The 19,766-nt window shown below is 41.7% G+C and overlaps 1 protein-coding gene across 1 annotated transcript in view; it reads left to right on the top strand.

The window, feature by feature from the left end:
* Nucleotides 1-19,766, top strand: part of LOC120065410 (integrin alpha-5-like) — a 63,177-nt gene that overhangs the window by 26,715 nt on the left and 16,696 nt on the right. Inside the window, exons 11-19 of the mRNA XM_039016400.1 lie at nt 4,641-4,693; nt 5,578-5,789; nt 6,052-6,243; nt 6,339-6,384; nt 6,614-6,727; nt 8,297-8,352; nt 9,370-9,530; nt 10,325-10,462; nt 16,895-16,962. Of these exons, the coding sequence (XP_038872328.1) occupies nt 4,641-4,693; nt 5,578-5,789; nt 6,052-6,243; nt 6,339-6,384; nt 6,614-6,727; nt 8,297-8,352; nt 9,370-9,530; nt 10,325-10,462; nt 16,895-16,962 (1,040 nt within the window). The remainder of the gene's footprint in view (nt 1-4,640; nt 4,694-5,577; nt 5,790-6,051; nt 6,244-6,338; nt 6,385-6,613; nt 6,728-8,296; nt 8,353-9,369; nt 9,531-10,324; nt 10,463-16,894; nt 16,963-19,766) is intronic.

Here is a 19,766-nt window from a genome sequence, read left to right as displayed (position 1 = left end):
GCTCAATGTCTTGACGGTTGTGTTAGATTTGAGTCTGAAGCTCAATGTCTTGACGGTTGTGTTAGATTTGGGTCTCAAGCTCAATGTCTTGACGGTTGTGTTAGATTTGAGTCTGAAGCTCAATGTCTTGACGGTTGTGTTAGATTTGGGTCTGAAGCTCAATGTCTTGACGGTTGTGTTAGATTTGGGTCTGAAGCTCAATGTCTTGACGGTTGTGTTAGATTTGAGTCTGAAGCTCAATGTCTTGACGGTTGTGTTAGATTTGGGTCTCAAGCTCAATGTCTTGACGGTTGTGTTAGATTTGGGTCTGAAGCTCAATGTCTTGACGGTTGTGTTAGATTTTGATGAGGTTTAGTGTTTTAGTTTGCGGACCCACTCCAAACAAAAGAAAAGACTGCCTGTATGGGCACTAGACTGTTTTCTGCATTACATCGTTTCCCAGCCAAGCCAATGACACGTAGGCTAGAGTGGAAACAAGAAAACAGCAATTAGCTGTTTAAAGAATGGCGGTATCCAAGAGTCAAGACACATACTTCAGTGCTTTTGGCTGTTCGGTATATTATGGCGCCTCAATCACTTTGTTATTGAGATGTACAGTATACAGTATGTCTCCATACCATACATTTACATGACTCCATACAAGTAGCCATATCATTAACGTAATCTTGCTGCCTCATGTTGGTTAGAGTATACTGCAGGGATGTTGGTTAGAGTATACTGCAGGGATGTTGGTTAGAGTATACTGTCTCGTGTTGGTTAGAGTATACTGCAGGGATGTTGGTTAGAGTATACTGCAGGGATGTTGGTTAGAGTATACTGCAGGGATGTTGGTTAGAGTATACTGCAGGGATGTTGGTTAGAGTATACTGTCTCGTGTTGGTTAGAGTATACTGCAGGGATGTTGGTTAGAGTATACTGCAGGGATGTTGGTTAGAGTATACTGCAGGGATGTTGGTTAGAGTATACTGCAGGGATGTTGGTTAGAGTATACTGCAGGGTTGTTGGTTAGAGTATACTGCAGGGATGTTGGTTAGAGTATACTGTCTCGTGTTGGTTAGAGTATACTGCAGGCATGTTGGTTAGAGTATACTGCAGGGATGTTGGTTAGAGTATACTGCAGGGATGTTGGTTAGAGTGTACTGCAGGGTTGTTGGTTAGAGTATACTGCAGGGATGTTGGTTAGAGTATACTGTCTCGTGTTGGTTAGAGTGTACTGCAGGGATGTTGGTTAGAGTATACTGCAGGGATGTTGGTTAGAGTATACTGTCTCGTGTTGGTTAGAGTATACTGCAGGCATGTTGGTTAGAGTATACTGCAGGGATGTTGGTTAGAGTATACTGTCTCGTGTTGGTTAGAGTATACTGCAGGCATGTTGGTTAGAGTATACTGCAGGGATGTTGGTTAGAGTATACTGCAGGGATGTTGGTTAGAGTGTACTGCAGGGTTGTTGGTTAGAGTATACTGCAGGGATGTTGGTTAGAGTATACTGTCTCGTGTTGGTTAGAGTGTACTGCAGGGATGTTGGTTAGAGTATACTGTCTCGTGTTGGTTAGAGTGTACTGCAGGGATGTTGGTTAGAGTATACTGCAGCGATGTTGGTTAGAGTATACTGCAGGGATGTTGGTTAGAGTATACTGTCTCGTGTTGGTTAGAGTGTACTGCAGGGATGTTGGTTAGAGTATACTGTCTCGTGTTGGTTAGAGTGTACTGCAGGGATGTTGGTTAGAGTATACTGCAGGGATGTTGGTTAGAGTATACTGCAGGGATGTTGGTTAGAGTATACTGCAGGGATGTTGGTTAGAGTATACTGCAGGGATGTTGGTTAGAGTGTACTGCAGGGTTGTTGGTTAGAGTATACTGCAGGGATGTTGGTTAGAGTATACTGTCTCGTGTTGGTTAGAGTATACTGCAGGCATGTTGGTTAGAGTATACTGCAGGGATGTTGGTTAGAGTGTACTGCAGGGATGTTGGTTAGAGTATACTGCAGCAATGTTGGTTAGAGTATACTGCAGCGATGTTGGTTAGAGTATACTGCAGCGATGTTGGTTAGAGTATACTGCAGGGTTGTTGGTTAGAGTATACTGCAGGGATGTTGGTTAGAGTATACTGTCTCGTGTTGGTTAGAGTATACTGCAGGGATGTTGGTTAGAGTATACTGTCTCGTGTTGGTTAGAGTATACTGCAGGGATGTTGGTTAGAGTATACTGCAGGGATGTTGGTTAGAGTATACTGCAGCGATGTTGGTTAGAGTATACTGCAGGGATGTTGGTTAGAGTATACTGCAGGGATGTTGGTTAGAGTATACTGCAGGGATGTTGGTTAGAGTATACTGTCTCGTGTTGGTTAGAGCAGTGGTGGGCCGTCAGGGCCTGCAAGGCCTTCTCTGCTGGCCTAAACATCATCAGAATATATATTTTTTTTAAATATATTTTCCCACAAATATGTATTAAATTATTCCCCAGAGTAAGAGTTATACTCTTCATTTCATAGCTTTCCTCTTGGTTGCACTGCTTCCAGCCCCAGGTTGAGATTTTGAGGGCTGGTCTTTATGTTAGATCTTTTATCCAATCATATTCAGCCATCATGTGTTGCCAGGGGTCTAAAATCTGCCCTCAGGCCTTCAGAATCAACAGTGCGGGCGCTTGTAGCTTATAGTGAATGGAAATGAAAATTTAGTGTCAACCAATCAGCTTTAGAGTTGGCTATTGTACGCCTTCTGGCTGGCTCCAGTGTTACACAGGAGCCAGCTAGCAGGCGTAGTGCGTGCACGTCTTTTGATTGGATTACCAATATTGAGAGGCAGGTCCTATGGAGATCTAGGAAACTGAATTTGATAAACGAATTAATTTGCGTACTACTAAGCTGTTTTTTCAACCCACAATGGCGGAAGGAGGAGAAGATATCGATTTGGTCGAGGATATAATTATAACGCCATTCTCAAGACGAACTTTTCAAGAAAAGTTAGACATTGTAAGGAGAGGTCGCCCGACGCCACAAAGCCTGTCACAGGCGGGAAAGTGCTTCGTTCGCTCGCCACTTTCAAAGTTTCAACTACGAGCGCTGTCAATGGCTCACAGGCTCCTTGGCTCCGAGAAGCACTGCAAACTGTACTGCTGGGAATGCCTATTATTTGCAAGTGATCGATTTGGTGTTTGGAGCCACACTGGCTTTGCAAACTTGAGTTGTCTAACCAAGGCAGCAACAAGACACCAAAGTACGGCTGGGCACTAACAAGCAATGGTGCTTTTGAAAACTTTTGGGGACACCGGAGTGGATCTACAGCTCAAAGAACAAACGCGCAGGGCAACGCAGCTGCACAATGAAAAGGTGAAGGGAAATATTGAAAAGACTCATTGATTGTGTCATGTTTTTGGGTAAACACTGTTTACCCAAAAATGTCAATTTGTCAATTTCAAGGTGACGCAACGCCTGGTTATACTGCGTTTCTGTCTAAATGTATAGTTTCTAGAGCCATGGCATCATAATGAGGTGGATTAATTCGGGTGGGACTGTGTAGTACCTCACTGAAGGCCCAGGCCCCAGGCCCACGGCACGCCACTGGGTTAGAGTATACTGCAGGGATGTTGGTTAGAGTATACTGCAGCGATGTTGGTTAGAGTATACTGCAGGGATGTTGGTTAGAGTATACTGCAGGCATGTTGGTTAGAGTATACTGCAGCGATGTTGGTTAGAGTATACTGCAGGGATGTTGGTTAGAGTATACTGCAGGGATGTTGGTTAGAGTGTACTGCAGCGATGTTGGTTAGAGTATACTGCAGCGATGTTGGTTAGAGTATACTGTCTCGTGTTGGTTAGAGTATACTGCAGGGATGTTGGTTAGAGTGTACTGCAGCGATGTTGGTTAGAGTATACTGCAGGGATGTTGGTTAGAGTGTACTGCAGCGATGTTGGTTAGAGTGTACTGCAGGGATGTTGGTTAGAGTATACTGCCTCATGTTGGTTAGAGTATACTGCAGGGATGTTGGTTAGAGTATACTGCAGGGATGTTGGTTAGAGTATACTGCAGGGATGTTGGTTAGAGTATACTGCAGGGATGTTGGTTAGAGTATACTGCAGGGAATTCTCGGGGTAGCTGCACTACTGTAGTTCTAACATCACTAACTCTGAAGGACATAGAAGAACCCCATCCTGCACGTTGTCTATCAGTGTGGTGAAGTCATTCACCAGAGGAAAATAGCTGTAATATTAAACTCTTGACAATAGTCCGTCATTTACGGCATAATATAAAATCGTCAAGGATAACAACGCTGAGTGACCCATCCTCTCTTTCTCTCTCTCTCTCTCTCGCTCGCTGAGATACCTATAGCAGCTTGAGTTCCCCACCTCCTCCAAAATCTTAGCTATCCTCTTCTACCTCTCATGTAGCTTACAGAAGCTCTGGTACTGAGCTTAGAGAAAACAGAGAGGAGAGAGGAAGGCTTCTGGGGCGAGGGGATATGAGAGAGGGGGGAGGGAGAGAGAGACAAATCAAAATAGAGACGAATAGAGAGAGGAAAGCTTCTTGGTAGAGGGGATATTTGAGAGAAAATGATCAAAAGAGAGAATGAAGGAGAAAGAAAGAGATACTATGCCCCACGGTGTGATGACAGGCTAACTCTGTCTGCTCTAATGTCTTCCAGATGGGTTCCTATTTCGGCTACGCAGTGGCAGCCACCGACATCAACAACGATGGGTAAGTGAGTTAGCGGATGGAGAGAAGGAGAGAAAGATGAAGAGAAGGAAGGAAAGAGAGAGCTGAAGAGAGAGAGAGATGCAGAGAGAAAGAGAGACTAAGTGAGCATAGAGAAGGCAGGTATGACAAGACTTGGACAGACAGACAGACTTGGACAGGCAGCTTATGCTAGCAAGTGAGAAAGGCGAGAGAGAGAGAGAGCGATGCAGGGTTGGAAAGAGAGGTGAAATACAGTATTTCAGAAGTTCTCATGGTCATGCATTTCCTCAATCTCTCATGAGTCATAAAAATTCCCTGTAATACAGTAGCTACTCCTACACTTCAGGTTCTCCATTGGCCACTCTCACATCCACTCTCCAATTAGAATGATAGTCAGGAGACTCAGGACGACTCACCAGAGAGAGATAGGACACTATCCTATTAGAATGATAGTCAGGAGACTCAGGAAGACTCACCAGAGAGGGATAGGACACTCTCCTATTAGAATGATAGTCAGGAGACTCAGGAAGACTCTCCAGAGAGGGATAGGACACTCTCCTATTAGAATGATAGTCAGGAGACTCAGGACGACTCTCCAGAGAGGGATAGGACACTCTCCTATTAGAATGATAGTCAGGAGACTCAGGAAGACTCACCAGAGAGGGATAGGACACTCTCCTATTAGAATGATAGTCAGGAGACTCAGGAAGACTCACCATAGAGGGATAGGATGCTCTCCTATTAGAATGATAGTCAGGAGACTCAGGAAGACTCACCATAGAGGGATACAATGTAAATCTCCAACATCATCCTTCACACCTACTACACTAATAAACATCAACTTAAGAGGCCTTGGATTGGACCTAAAGTAATCTTATCCCCCGCCCCCCTCTCCCCGGCCTTAGTCTGGATGACTTGGTGGTGGGCGCTCCCATGTTCATGAGGAGGGGGTCTGACGGACTGCGTTGGGAGGAGGTGGGCCGTGTCTATGTGTACCTACAGCGGCGTCCCTTGTTGTTTGAGCCCAGCCTGCCCCCCTTGGGGGGTAGCCAGGCCTTCGGGAGGTTCGGCAGCTCCCTGGCCCCGCTGGGAGACCTCAACCAGGACGGCTTCAACGGTGAGCACTCTGGAAAAGCTTGGGTCATATTCGTTAAGGAACACTGTAGCAAAACGTTTTGCAAAGGAAAACAAAAAGTATAATTTGTTATTAGACAAGTTAAGGTAGTCCCTCCCTTTTTTTTGGTCAGTTTTTCCCCCGTTTGGTGCCTACGGGGTTATTATCTTTCATGCAAGGACATACCTAAACTCAGGCCAGAGGGAGTGGGGATTAGCCATTATGAGGTGGCATAACTTTGTTGATTATCTGTTGATTATCTTAGATATTGCAATTGGCTGTCCCTTTGGAGGAGACGACCAACAAGGATTGGTCCTCATCTTTAACGGGCATGCCAGTGGGCTGAAGGACACGCCCACTCAGGCTCTAGCTGGCCAATGGGCCACTGGCACCTTTCCTGCCAGTTTTGGCTATGCCCTCCGAGGAGAGAAAGATCTGGACCAGAATGGGTACCCAGGTAAAAAAAATTGTCCAATTGTTCAGTTTAAAAAAAAAAGTTTTTCCTTTTACAATGTCTTATTAGTGTTTAATATTGGTGTCATCTTTGTACAGATCTCATCGTAGGTGCTTTTGGGGCTGACAAGGCTGTTCTGTACAGGTATGTGCTCTCACCAGAACTTGATTGGCTCACTGTGCTTGCAAATAAGTTGGCTGACCAATTACAGCCCTTTATTTGTATTTTATTTGTTCAATTAAATATGTACCTCAATCTGAAAAGATTGTTTTATATGTGACCTTTATGTAATTTGAATTATAATTTTGTATTGGAATCAAGGCTTTTAATCGAGGTAATCACGTCTTCCAATTGGTTGGTATTTTTCTATCAGGGCTCGGCCTATTGTCAACGCCAGTGCTTCTCTTACTGTGCAACCTACCATGATCAACTCAGAGGAGAAGAGTTGTATGGTGTCCAATGGGAACGAGACTATCTCTGTGTCTTGGTACGTTGATACATATTTTTTCCTTTTCAAAAGAATCTGATTGGTTGAAACACTGCTGATATTCCATCAGTTAACTGAGGCAGCTAGATCTTTGTGATGTATTAGAAAGGTAGACAGACAGACATCAGCAGAGAGACTGTATAGATTGTGGCAGACAGACAGACAGACAGACAGACAGACAGACAGACAGACAGACAGACAGACAGACAGACAGACAGACAGACAGACAGACAGACAGACAGACAGACAGACAGACAGACATCAACAGGGAGAGTGTATTTGTAGTTATTATGGATCCCCATTAGTTCCTGCCAAGGCAGCAGCTACTCTTCCTGGGATCCAGCAAAATTAAGGCAGTTATACAATTTTTAAAACATTACAATACATTCACAGATTTCATAACACACATGTCAAATGTACTGTAGTCTCAAGCTGTCATGTTTCTGGCCACCAGGTTTATTGAGTAGGAGGTCTTTATAGCCTCATTTAGACCAACCTTGCTAAGAGGCATACTGTCTTCAGCAACAATATCAATTCAAATAGATGTGAATGTGTTCGAGCATTGACCCAACACTGAGTGCAAGACATATTATATAGTACATTTTCCACTCTTAAACCATGTCAATGGACAAAATGTCTGGCATTCACCACTTGAGAATGTCAAATGACACCATGTTTGACAAGCTTGTCCAGTCTCCGGTCCAGTATGAGTGTTTGAGGACTATATTCTGAGCCCAAGCAAAGGGAACACTTCACCACTTTTAGTCTCACTGAAATTCCAGCCTAATGGCTGTTAGTACAGCACACGTTGCTTGTTGTTTGTGTCTTCTTGATTACCGCTTAGGTTGCTGGGAGCCTTGGGAAGGCTGAGGGAGAAGTAGAGGTGGGGTGCGGTAGACAGTGGAAAGGGTGGAGCGGGTTGCCATTCACTTTGAATGACATGTTATTTGGAACATCAGCCTAGGACACAGCATGCATGAGATGACACACCCACACACACATGCACATTTACCATTGCGCATGCAGATGACCATTGACCACACACATACACACACGTGCACACACATACACACACATACACACACATACACACACGTGCACAGATTTTAGCACATGGATTCTGTGTATGCATACACTCACTCTAAAATAATCAAACGCACACACATTTTTTTACCTCCCCTTGTAAAGTTTGAGCAATTTGTTTTAAAGGGGGATAGGTTGAATTGGGCTTCAGTTCTGTGCAAAGACTGAATGCATTTACATTCAGTGGGTTAGCATGTAGCCTGTTCCCAGATCTGTTTGTGCTCTTCCCCACTCCATTGTCATTGTCATGCCAAACATGATCATTCCACAAGGATTTGGCAAGAGACACAGAAACAGACTGGCTATTTAGCACGAGACTTCTTACATAACACATTTTTGTGACCAAATGTTTGTTTATTTATTTAATTTTTTCGTTGGCAGAGGTAGGGCTATTATATACTGTTATATACCACCGAATGTTTTAGAGCTCTACATGGATCTACTTAATACATGTAAATACTGTCTCTCTGTCTTCACTCTCTCCAGTGTCAACCTCAGTTTCTGCCTCTCGGCCAATGGGAAGCACCTCCCTGCTGATCTAGGTGAGCCCAGTGTTTTCCGTTTTCTCCACAAGGGATACAGCTTTTGTCAAAATTGACTTTTTGTAGCAGGTTTGGGGGAACTTACAGAGCAGGTTAGGATAATTAGCTTAGCAGGTTAGGAGAATTAGGTTAAGGTTAGGAAAAGGGTTAGGGTTAGCTAAAATGTAAAAAAATGAACTTTTGACGTCAATTTGACAAAAGCTGTATCCCATCTAGACATGACTAGTGTTTTCTTTTGTAAGGACTCCACACAGCTGTTCCCTATTAACTTCCTTGGTGTGGCCGCAAATATGCCTTAACTCACTGTGGTCAATTTAGCAGTTAAGATTAAGATGAAAGGACAATCGAGTAAGTACAGGGGAAACATTGCGAGGTTTGTGTGAATGTGCGTGTGTTTATGTGTGTGGGTGTGTGATTGTGTTTGTGTCTGCACTTAGGAATGGGTATTTTCAATTGTGTGTGTGTGTGTGTGTATTGTGTTAGTGTATGCACAGTAACAGTGTATGTAATTGCTTTAGTTAGCCAGCAGGATACCACCCTGCATCCCACTGCTGGCTTGGCTCTGATGCTAAGCAAGGTTGGTCCTGGTCAGTCCCTGGATGGGAAACCAGACGCTGCTGGAAGTGGTGTTGGAGGTCCAGTAGGAGGCACTCTTTTCTTAGTATATCCCAGAGCATTGCCCTGTGTAGGGTGAAGTCTTTCAGGTGGGATGTTAAATGGGTGTCCTGACTCTCTGTGGTCACTAAAGATCCTATGGCACTTATTGTAAGAGTAGGGGTGCTAACCCTGGTGTCCTGGCTAAATTCCCAATCTGTCCTTCATACCATTATGATCACCTAATCATCCCCAGCTTCCAATTAGCTCAGTCATCCCCCCTCCTCTTCCCTGCAACTATTCCCGAGGTTGTTGCTGTAAATGAGAATGTGTTCTCACTCAACTTACCTGGTTAAATAAACAGTCTGTTTTAAGGTGTTTGTTTTTGTGACATGTTCTATTGTGTGTGTATGTGTTGTGCAGTTTTTATGGTGGAGGTGCAGTTGGACCATCTGGAGCAGAAACAGAGAGAGTCATCAGTGAGGAGAACTCTGTTCCTAGATAGCCAACAGCCCAGCCTGCTGGAGACCATCACCATGGCCAACGGAGGACCAACGTGTCACGACACCCGCATCTACCTGCGTGTTAGTCACTTCAAACTTCAAACACTCAGAGAGATGTTGCTGTTAAACTGCATGAGCTTATAATGCATGCTTGTCATGAGCATGTTTGACCCCTTTTTATAATGTCTAATAATCATCTCATAATGATAGACTAAATAGCAATCATTTGAAATGCTGATTGATACATAAAGAGACTTATAAGCCTTGTTATAATTTTAAAGGCTCAGACATGCTTATAACAAGTTATAAAGCATTATACCTGCAGGCTTTAAGTAAAGTGTTACCGAGTTATTCAAAGACATGTTGAGAAAATCACCGATTATTTAAACAACAGTGATCCAATGAACTGTGGGTCTTCCCGACCAATCTCTCTGGACCTAAAGTTTGCACAAAAATGTTGGCTAGTTTCTTCGAATCCAGCCTTCAAAACACCAGTAACTTGAAACAAGCTGAAACATTTAATGCTACATTTTACAGTTAATCTGTTTTTGATTATAGTTTCAATAGGACTGAAAGTGAAAATGTTCCCTTCCGCTGTACATTTAGACAGATCTATAACATTATATTTACTACAATGTACATTTAGACAGATCTATAACATATTTACTACAATGTGCATTTAGAAGATCTATAACATTAGATTTAAATGTACATTGTAGTAAATATAGAGGTCCACAGAGTCTCAACCCGTTGACAATAAGTAAAGGAAAATTCAAGTTCAACACACCATGAAGAAAGGTCAGTGTAACATCGATTCACTTCCTCTTGAGTGTGTCGGTGATGCCTTTGACCTTCTTTCCTCATGTGTGTTGTAGAGTGAAGGGGAGTTTCGGGATAAACTGTCCCCCATTTACATCACCCTCAACTTTAGCCTGGATCCTCTCGCTCCACTGGACCTCCACGGCCTAAGACCCATTCTAAACTACCAGACAACACATAGTATAAAGCAGAAGGTATGTACTAACTACGTTATTCAATTAGGAACATTTGGAATTTCAGTTGTTATCCAGAATTGACTGAATCGAACTGGACTTGACCCCAACCATGCCAGACATCACACCTTGTAGAGCAGAGTACAATATCTGGTCACATTGACCAGACCACATAACTAAGTTTAGAGCAGATGCACTACGTATATCCATACTGAAACTCTAGAACACACAACCTACAGGGCTCGTGGTCTATTTGCAATGTACAAATCATTATCATTATTTTCCGGCATTCGCTCCGACAAAAATCAGCACGAGGCTGAATCTAGTTGCCTAACCCCGCTATAGAGGGTAGCCTATGAACATAGTGCATACACAATTTAGTTATTCTACCAGACTTCATGACTTCATGACCACAAACACACAATGTGCACCTTATCTACTTCCCCCGGTATTTACATTTTGTACCAGGAAGTTGAAAGGGATAAGGTCAGAAGTGTCCATTTTGAAATAGATTTCATATGGAGGACCCCTCAGTAGTGCTGGTCTCCATATGGCTAAAGGTTGGGGGTTAGTCCTTATATACTAGGCACTGAATTACAATATGTTATAGCCATAGAGTTAGATAGATGGTGCACTTGCTACAAAGCCTTTTTATTCTACTTTAGAATAGATGAAAGCCTTCAATGGCACTGCCCATGCTGTCACATAAGCGATAATGACAAATAACGGGGGGTAGCTTTTCCGAATTGAGAGTAGAATCCTCAGGGGTGTGAGGGTGGGGAGTCACGGCTATGCGAAAAAAACAGAGGGAGAACTGACGGCTCTTTCTGGGTGGGGCGCTGAGGCTAGCCATCTGGTTGTGGTTTGTTTATGTATGTTGCCAGTGGTCTCTGCCATGTCGAGAGCCCGGCAAGGCAGACTTGGAGCACGTGTGTGTATTTATATGTGTGTGTGTTTTTATATGTGTGTGTTTTTATATATATATGTGTGTGTGTGTTTATATGTGTGTGTTTTTATATATATATGTGTGTGTGTGTTTATATGTGTGTGTTTTTATATATATGTGTGTGTGTGTTTATATGTGTGTGTTTTTATATATATGTGTGTGTGTGTGTTTATATGTGTGTGTTTTTATATATATATGTGTGTGCTCCACGCCTCTCACTATTGGCAGAGAAACCAATACAACCTAGAGTAGATAGAACAGCTTTTGGGAACAACTTGAACTTTCCATGCTCATGTTGTTACACTGAAACATTTAGCAATCTCTCTCTCTCTCTTCCTCTTCCACTTCTCAACTTGTCAAAACATGAATAAAGTTTCTTCCTCTTCTTAACGCCCTTTTTGTCCCATGGAGAGTGGGTGATGGGAAGATGGAGGATGAAAGGGGGAGGAGAGCCCTTGGTGATTGTGTGACCATTACCAGACCCGTGCTCTCCTCTGTCTTGTGATGTTGTGTTGACTGACCGATTACCACATGGACTTGCGTGAACGATAACATTGGAGGCTTTAAATTAGTAATCTCCATGGAGATGGAGTGAGTGATCGCCATGCCGACCCCACACTGTCGTAGCATTCTTTTGGGATTCTAATGTTTGCCACATGTTGCTGCTGGGATGGATGGGCTGGTAGAGTAACAATGGGTTCACAGTACACAGTTGCAATGTTGTAGGAGACTGAGAAAAAGAGGACTAGGAGAGAGAGAGAGACAGAGTGCTTAGGAGTCCAATTCCTCTCCTCTCTAAGCCGTGCAAGTCTTTCCTTTTTCCTGCTATTCCTTCCTTTCTTCATGTTGGAGTATGTCTACCTTTCTTGAACATCATTGCTCTCCTCATCCCCACGAAAACAAAACACTCCTTCCGTTCATTCTCACCTTCTCCCCTTCTCTCATTTGCTTTCCCTTTTTCCATCCTTGACTTATTCCCTCACTTCTCCCCTTCATTCCCTCATTTAGGGGGTTATTCATATATCTTCATTGCCGTGGTAAATGTACCAGCAGTTGTTCAAAACAAATGGAAATGTACCAGCAGTTGTTCAAAACAAATGGAAATGTACCAGCAGTTGTTCAAAACAAATGGAAATGTACCAGCAGTTGTTCAAAACAAATGGAAATGTACCAGCAGTTGTTCAAAACAAATGGAAATGTACCAGCAGTTGTTCAAAACAAATGGAAATGTACCAGCAGTTGTTCAAAACAAATGGAAATGTACCAGCAGTTGTTCAAAACAAATGGAAATGTACCAACAGTACCAGCAGTCCTGGAGTACTGGAAACTGGAAACTGGAAAGTACTGGAAACAATAGAACACTATGAAATATCGGGGACACCAGGTCTGGTTTTCATAGCTGATTTTGAAAAGGCTTTTGATAAAGTACGACTGGAGTTTATATATAAATGCCTAGAGTATTTCAATTTTGGGGAATCTCTTATAAAATGGGTTAAAATTATGTATAGTAACCCTAGGTGTAAAATAGTAAATAATGGCTACATCTCAGAAAGTTTTAAACTATCTAGAGGAGTAAAACAAGGTTGTCCACTATCGGCATATCTATTTATTATTGCCATCGAAATGTTAGCTGTTAAAATTAGATCAAACATTAATATTAATGGATTAGAAATCCGTGGCTTAAAAACTAAGGTGTCATTGTACGCTGATGATTCATGTTTTCTTTTAAAACCACAACTAGAGTCTCTCCACGGCCTCATAGAGGATCTAGATACCTTTGCTATCCTCTCTGGATTAAAACCAAATTATGATAAATGTACCATATTACGTATTGGATCACTAAAAAATACACATTTTATATTGCCATGTAGTTTACCAATTAAATGGTCTGACGGAGATGTGGATATACTCGGTATAAAAATCCCAAAAGAAAGAAATGATCTCACTCCAATAAATTTTTATAGAAAGTTAGCAAAAATAGATAAGATCTTGCTACCATGGAAAGGAAAATACTTGTCTATTTGTGGAAAAATCACCCTGATTAACTCTTTAGTCATATCACAGTTTACCTATTTGCTTATGGTTTTGCCTACACCTAGTGACCTGCTTTTTAAATTATATGAACAAAAAATATTCCATTTTATTTGGAACGGCAAGCCAGATAAAATTAAAAGGGCCTATTTATATAACGAATATGAATTCGGAGGGCAGAAATTATTAAATATTAAAGCATTAGACCTCTCACTAAAGGCATCAGTCATACAAAAGTTATACTTAAATCCAAACTGGTTCTCTAGTAAATTGGTACGAATGTCTCATCCTATGTTCAAGAAGGGCCTTTTTCCCTTTATTCAGATTACACCTGCTCACTTTCGGTTGTTTGAAAAGGAAATAATCTCCAAAATATCCTTATTTTTTAAACAAGCCTTAGAAAGTTGGTTGCAATTTCAGTTTAATCCACCTGAAAGGACGGAACAAATAGTACAACAAATATTGTGGTTAAATTCAAATATAGTAATTGATAAAAAAACTGTATTTATCGAAGAAATGTTTAAAAAAGGTATAATTTTTGTGAATGATATCATAAATAGGACTGGTGGAGTTATGTCACACATGCAGCTCACACAGACATATGGAAATGTCTGCTCTACCCAAAATTACAACCAATTAATTGCAGCATTACCACAAAAATGGAAGAGGCAAGTAGAAGGGGAAAAAAGTAAGGAACTTGTATGTCGGCCCTGTATTAAAGAACATAAATGGTTAAAGAAAAGTGTGATAAATAAAAACATATACCAATTTCATTTAAGGACCAAAAAACTGACAGCTGTGCCATATAAATTGCAAAATAGTTGGGAAGAGATGTTCGATGTACCCATTCCATGGCACATGGTTTATGAATTGATACGCAAAACAACGCCGGATTCAAAACTTCGAATTTTTCAATTTAAATTATTGTACAAAATTCTTGCAACTAATAGAATGTTATATATATGGGGTATACAATCTTCCCAGCTCTGTAGATTCTGCTGTGAGGAGGCAGAGTCATTAGACCATTTATTTTGGTATTGTCCATATGTAGCTCGTTTTTGGTCACAGGTCCAGGAATGGCTGAAGAATTGCAACATTTGCCTAGAACTAACGCTACAGATAGCAATACTGGGGGATTTGAAAAGCCATAGTCAATCAATCAATAATATAATAATTATTTTAGCAAAAATGTTTATTTTTAATTTACAATCTGTAGAAGCTATGAGAATAGGAAGGTTCAAATCTTTTGTGAAGCATCACAGCACAGTTGAAAAATATATGGCAAATAAAAATCCGAAATGGATGATGTTGGAAGATAGATGGGAAGGGTTGAGTAGAACTGAAGGGTGGGACTAATAACAAGATAAACAATGTAGGGCATACGGGATCTGTGAAATGTGTATAGGTGCGGAGCTTTTGTGAAATAGCACAGTTACAAGTGGAAATAAAATTGGATGGACAACAGAAATAGAGGAAGGACTAAGAACAAACAAGAGAGAACTATTATAAAGTAGTCTGTGTCTGTAAAATAGGTATAAGATGTATAAATTGAAGGTAAAAGCAGAAGTGTTTACTCCAATTGGGGGAGCGGTGGTAGGGTTGCGGGGAATAATAATAAAGGTATATTCTTTAAAAAAGTATGTATGTCTATATAGGTATGTGTATGTATATATGTATATATGTATGCATGCGTGTATGGATATATATATTTACCCAAAAAAATATGGGGGATTGGAAATGATGCAGACAATTACATTGGAAGCAACATTCTTTCCGCAATATTAAGCTGATCCACCCCAAGAAAAAAAAAAAAAAAAAAAAAAAAAAAAACAGTACCAGCAGTCAAAACAAATGCATAAATTGGTCATCAAATTAGATCTGATCTTCATCTAAGTCACAACAATAGACAAACACAGTCTGCTTAAACAAATTATTGTATTTTTCTTGTCTATATTGAATACATAATTTAAACATTCACAGTGTATGTTGGAAAAAGTATGTGAACCCCTAGGCTAATGACTTTTCCAAAAGCTAATTGGAGTCAGGAGTCAGCTAACCTGGAGTACAATCATTGAGACGAGATTGGATATGTTGGTTAGAGCTGCCCTGTCCTATTAAAAATACTCACAAAATTTGAGTTTGCTATTCACAAGAAGCATTGCCTGATGTGAACCATGCCTCAAACAAAAGAGATCTCAGAAGACCCAAGATTAAGAAGTGTTGACTTGCATAAAGCTGGAAAGGGTTACAAAAGTATCTCTAAAAGCCTTGATGTTCATCAGTCCACGGTAAGACACATTTTCTGTAAATTGAGAAAGTTTAGCACTGTTGCTACTCTCCCTAGGAGTGGCCGTCCTGCAAAGATGACTGCAAGAGCACAGCGCAGAATGCTCAATGAGGTTAAGAAGAATCCTAGAGTGCCAGCTAAAGACTTACAGAAATCTCTGGAACATGCTAACATCTCTGTTGACGAGTCTACGATACGTAAAACACTAAACAAGAATGGTGTTCATGGGAGGACACTACAGAAGAAGCCACTGCTGTCCAAAAAAAACATTGCTGCACATCTGAACTTCGCAAAAGAGCATCCGGATCTCCCACAGCGCTACTGGCAAAATATTCTGTGGACAAATGATACTAAAGTTCAGTTGTTTGGAAGGAAGGAACATACAACACTGTGTGAAGAAAAAAAGGCTCAGCACACCAACATCAAAACCTCATCCCAACTGTAAAGTCTGGTGTAGGGAGCATCACGGTTTGGAGCTGCTTTGCTGCCTTAGGGCCTGGACAGCTTGCTATCATCAACGGAAAAATGAATTCCCCAGTTTATCAAGACATTTTGCAGGAGAATGTCAGGCTATCTGTCCGCCAATTTAAGCTCAACAGAAGTTGGGTGATGCAACAGGACAATGACCCAAAACACAGAAGTAAATCAACAACAGAATGGCTTCAACTGAAGAAAATACGCCTTCTGGAGTGGCCCAGTCAGAGTCCTGACCTCAACCCGATTGAGATGCTGTGGCTAGACCTCAAGAGAGCGGTTCACAGACATCCCAAGAATATTGCTGAACTGAAACAGTTTTGTAAAGAGGAATGGTCCAAAATTCCTCCTGACCGTTGTGCAAGTCTGATCCGCAACTACAGAAAAAGTTTGGATGAGGTTATTGCTGCCAGAGGGTCAACCAGTTATTAAATCCAAGGGTTCACATACCTTTCCCACCCTGCACTGTGAATGCTTATACGGTGTGTTCAATAAAGACATTAAAACGTATAATTGTTTGTGTGTTATTAGTTTAAGCAGACTGTGTTTGTCTATTGATCTGACGATCAGATCAAATTTTATGACCAATTTATTCAGAAGTCCAAGTAATTCCAAAGGGTTCACATACTTTTTCCTTGCCACTGTACATTAGCCGAATTGCGCCAATAATTTTCTGAGAAAAATCTAAATCTCTCTCCATCCCTCTGTTCTGCAGGCCCAAATTCAGCTGGACTGTGGGGAGGACAACATCTGTGTTCCTGACCTCAAACTGGCCGTTTATGGGTGAGCTGAAGTCCCCTCTCTGTTACCTGAGACCAGGGCATTACACCGGAATGGCCTTCTTTGCTATTCTCCCTTCTCCCTCGTGACCCATCGATAAGAGAAAGGACTCAGCAGGTCTCCAGCACATTGCTTTCACCTGTCACATCCTTTCAGATCTGGAAAGAAGAGGAGGAAAATAAACAATTGCATACAGACTAGTGAGAGGTCTATAATAGTGGGTCTTTTGTGATAAAAGGTCAACTCCAGTGCAGAAAGTATTTTTTTCATGCCACATAAATGACTAGCATATTACATGGTCAAATGATACACAGTAGTACCCTATGATATACTGTACTTGTTTGTTTATCTGGAATTAATTTAAAGTAGCACCACTGGGCACCATGTGGTACCAGGTTGTCCTAATTTTTTTTGTATTCTTCTAAAGCAAGTATCATATGAGTTTGTAACTTTGAACACATAGCCACAGGAACATATACAAAAGTATGTGGATACCTTTCAAATTAGTGGATTTGGCTATTTCAGACACACCTGTTGCTGACAGGTGTATAAAACAGAGCACACAGCCATGCAATCTCCATAGACCAACACTGGCAGTAGAATGGCCTTACTGAAGAGATCAGTGGCTTTCAACGTGGCACCGTCATAGGATGCCACCTTTCCAACAAGTCAGTTGGTCAAATTTCTGCCCTGATAGAGCTGCCCCGGTCAACTGTAAGGGTTGTTATTGTGAAGTGGAAACATCTAGGAGCAACAGCGGCTCAGCCGCGAAGTGGTAGGCCACACAAGCTCACAGAATGAGACTGCAGAGTGCTGAAGCACGTTGAGCGTTCCACACTGCCTCTGGAAGCAACGTCATCACAGTAACTGTTTGTTGGGAGCTTCATGAAATGGGTTTCTATAGCTGAGCAGCCACACACAAGCCTAAGGTCCCCAATGTGCAATGCCAAGCGTCGTCTGGAGTGGGGTAAAGCTTGCCTCTATTGGATTCTGGAGCAGTGGAAACGAATTCTCTGGAGAGATGAATCTCGCTTCACCATCTGGGAAGTCCGACAGATGAATCTGGGTTTGGCGAATGCCAGGAGAACACTACCTGCTCGAATGCATAGTGCCAACTTTAATGTTTGGTGGAGGAGGATTAATGGTCTGGGGCTGTTTTTCATGGTTCGGGCTACGCCCCTTAGTTCCAATAAAGAGAAATCTTAGCACTATAGCATACAATGACATTCCAGACGATTCTGTGCTTCCAACTTTGTGGTAACAGTTTGGGAAAGGCCCTTTCCTGTTTCAGCATGACAATGCCACCATGCACAAAGTGAGGTCCATGCAGAAATGGTTTGTTGAGATAGGTGTGGAAGAACTTGACTGGCCTGCACAGAGCCCTGACCTCAACACCATCGAACACCTTTGGGATGAATTGTAACGCCGACTGCGACCCAGGTCTAATCATCGAACATCAATGCCCAACCTCACTAATGCTCTTGAGGCTGAATGGAAGCATGTCACCGCAGCAATGTTCCAACATCTAGTAGATTGCCTTCCCAGAAGAGTGGAGGCTATAGCAGCAAATGGGGGACCAACTCCATATTAATGCCCATGATTTTGGAATGAGATGTTTGACGAGCAGGTGTCCACATACTTTTGGTCATGTAGTGTAGTTATTCACATGAAATAAATTGAGGTCCAAAGATGAAAATATGATCATAAACCAGGAGTATATTGATGCATCTAGATTCTTAGAATATCCCCATGCTCTAGTCAGACACCATAATCCTATCCAAAAGTCAGTCTAAGATCCCTGATACATGTACTGTAAAAACAATAATCATTCAACTATTAACATAGATAATATCATTTTTTGAAGGGACTTCCATAACATATACTTTTGGTCATGTAGCATATGTGTTTACACACCTTGATTGCAGAAACGCTTTTCTATTCCCAGGAGAGTAACAAAATGGTTTGTGTCCTCTTGGTCATGGTTATTAATGGTTGATCATTGTTGTTTGAATGTTGGACAACAGCAGAATATGTTGCATTTTAGGCTGATTGGAACAACTGGGACCATTCACAAAACAAGTTCAAGCTTTTTCTTTGCTCTTTCTTGTAGTAGTTTGTTTCACGACTTCGTCATGTGATTTTTATTACTGGCACAATTCAATCATGTTAAGAGTTTCCCATGAAAAACTGGAATGTTTGTTTTCAGTTTCCACAAGACCAAATCACTCAGTCACTCAGAAAATAATCTATGATTCAGCACTTTCACTCTGCAGCTTCGAAGACCTCGTTGAAATGTAATACACAGCTTGTTTTTTAGACCTTAAATTGTTTACTTCCTGAGAATTCCCATGCGGAAGGATGTTTTGTGTTCACAAACTTGAGGCCCGTCACGGAGATAAAAGTACCAATTAAACATTGAACTATTTGATTGTACACATGATTATATTTCATGTACATGTTTTCCTATATAACATCTTAAAATCTTTGAATCAAATCAAATGCAACTTACAACCCCATCTCTCCCCAGCACCTCAAAGCTCCCTTCCGCTCTCGGAGTCGGCACTACAGTGTTTGTGATAGACTATCGATGATGTCGCTTCCTCTGCGCTTCGTTAAACTGGCCTGGCCATAATTGGAATCATCTGTGTGGTCCTGGTGCAGAGCATGGTGTCATTGTGTCTGGACCTCGAGTGGACAGAGGGTGGGGGATGAGAGGAAGGGTCAAGCCAAGGGACCGACCCTCAACATCTGTACTTGGCTCTCGCTCTCTCTGCTCAATAGACAGCATGAATGTATTACTACATTTG

This window comes from Salvelinus namaycush, chromosome 20 (genome assembly GCF_016432855.1).
Source record: "Salvelinus namaycush isolate Seneca chromosome 20, SaNama_1.0, whole genome shotgun sequence".
Lineage (NCBI taxonomy): Eukaryota > Metazoa > Chordata > Actinopteri > Salmoniformes > Salmonidae > Salvelinus > Salvelinus namaycush.
This window is presented reverse-complemented; position numbering and strand designations above follow the sequence as displayed.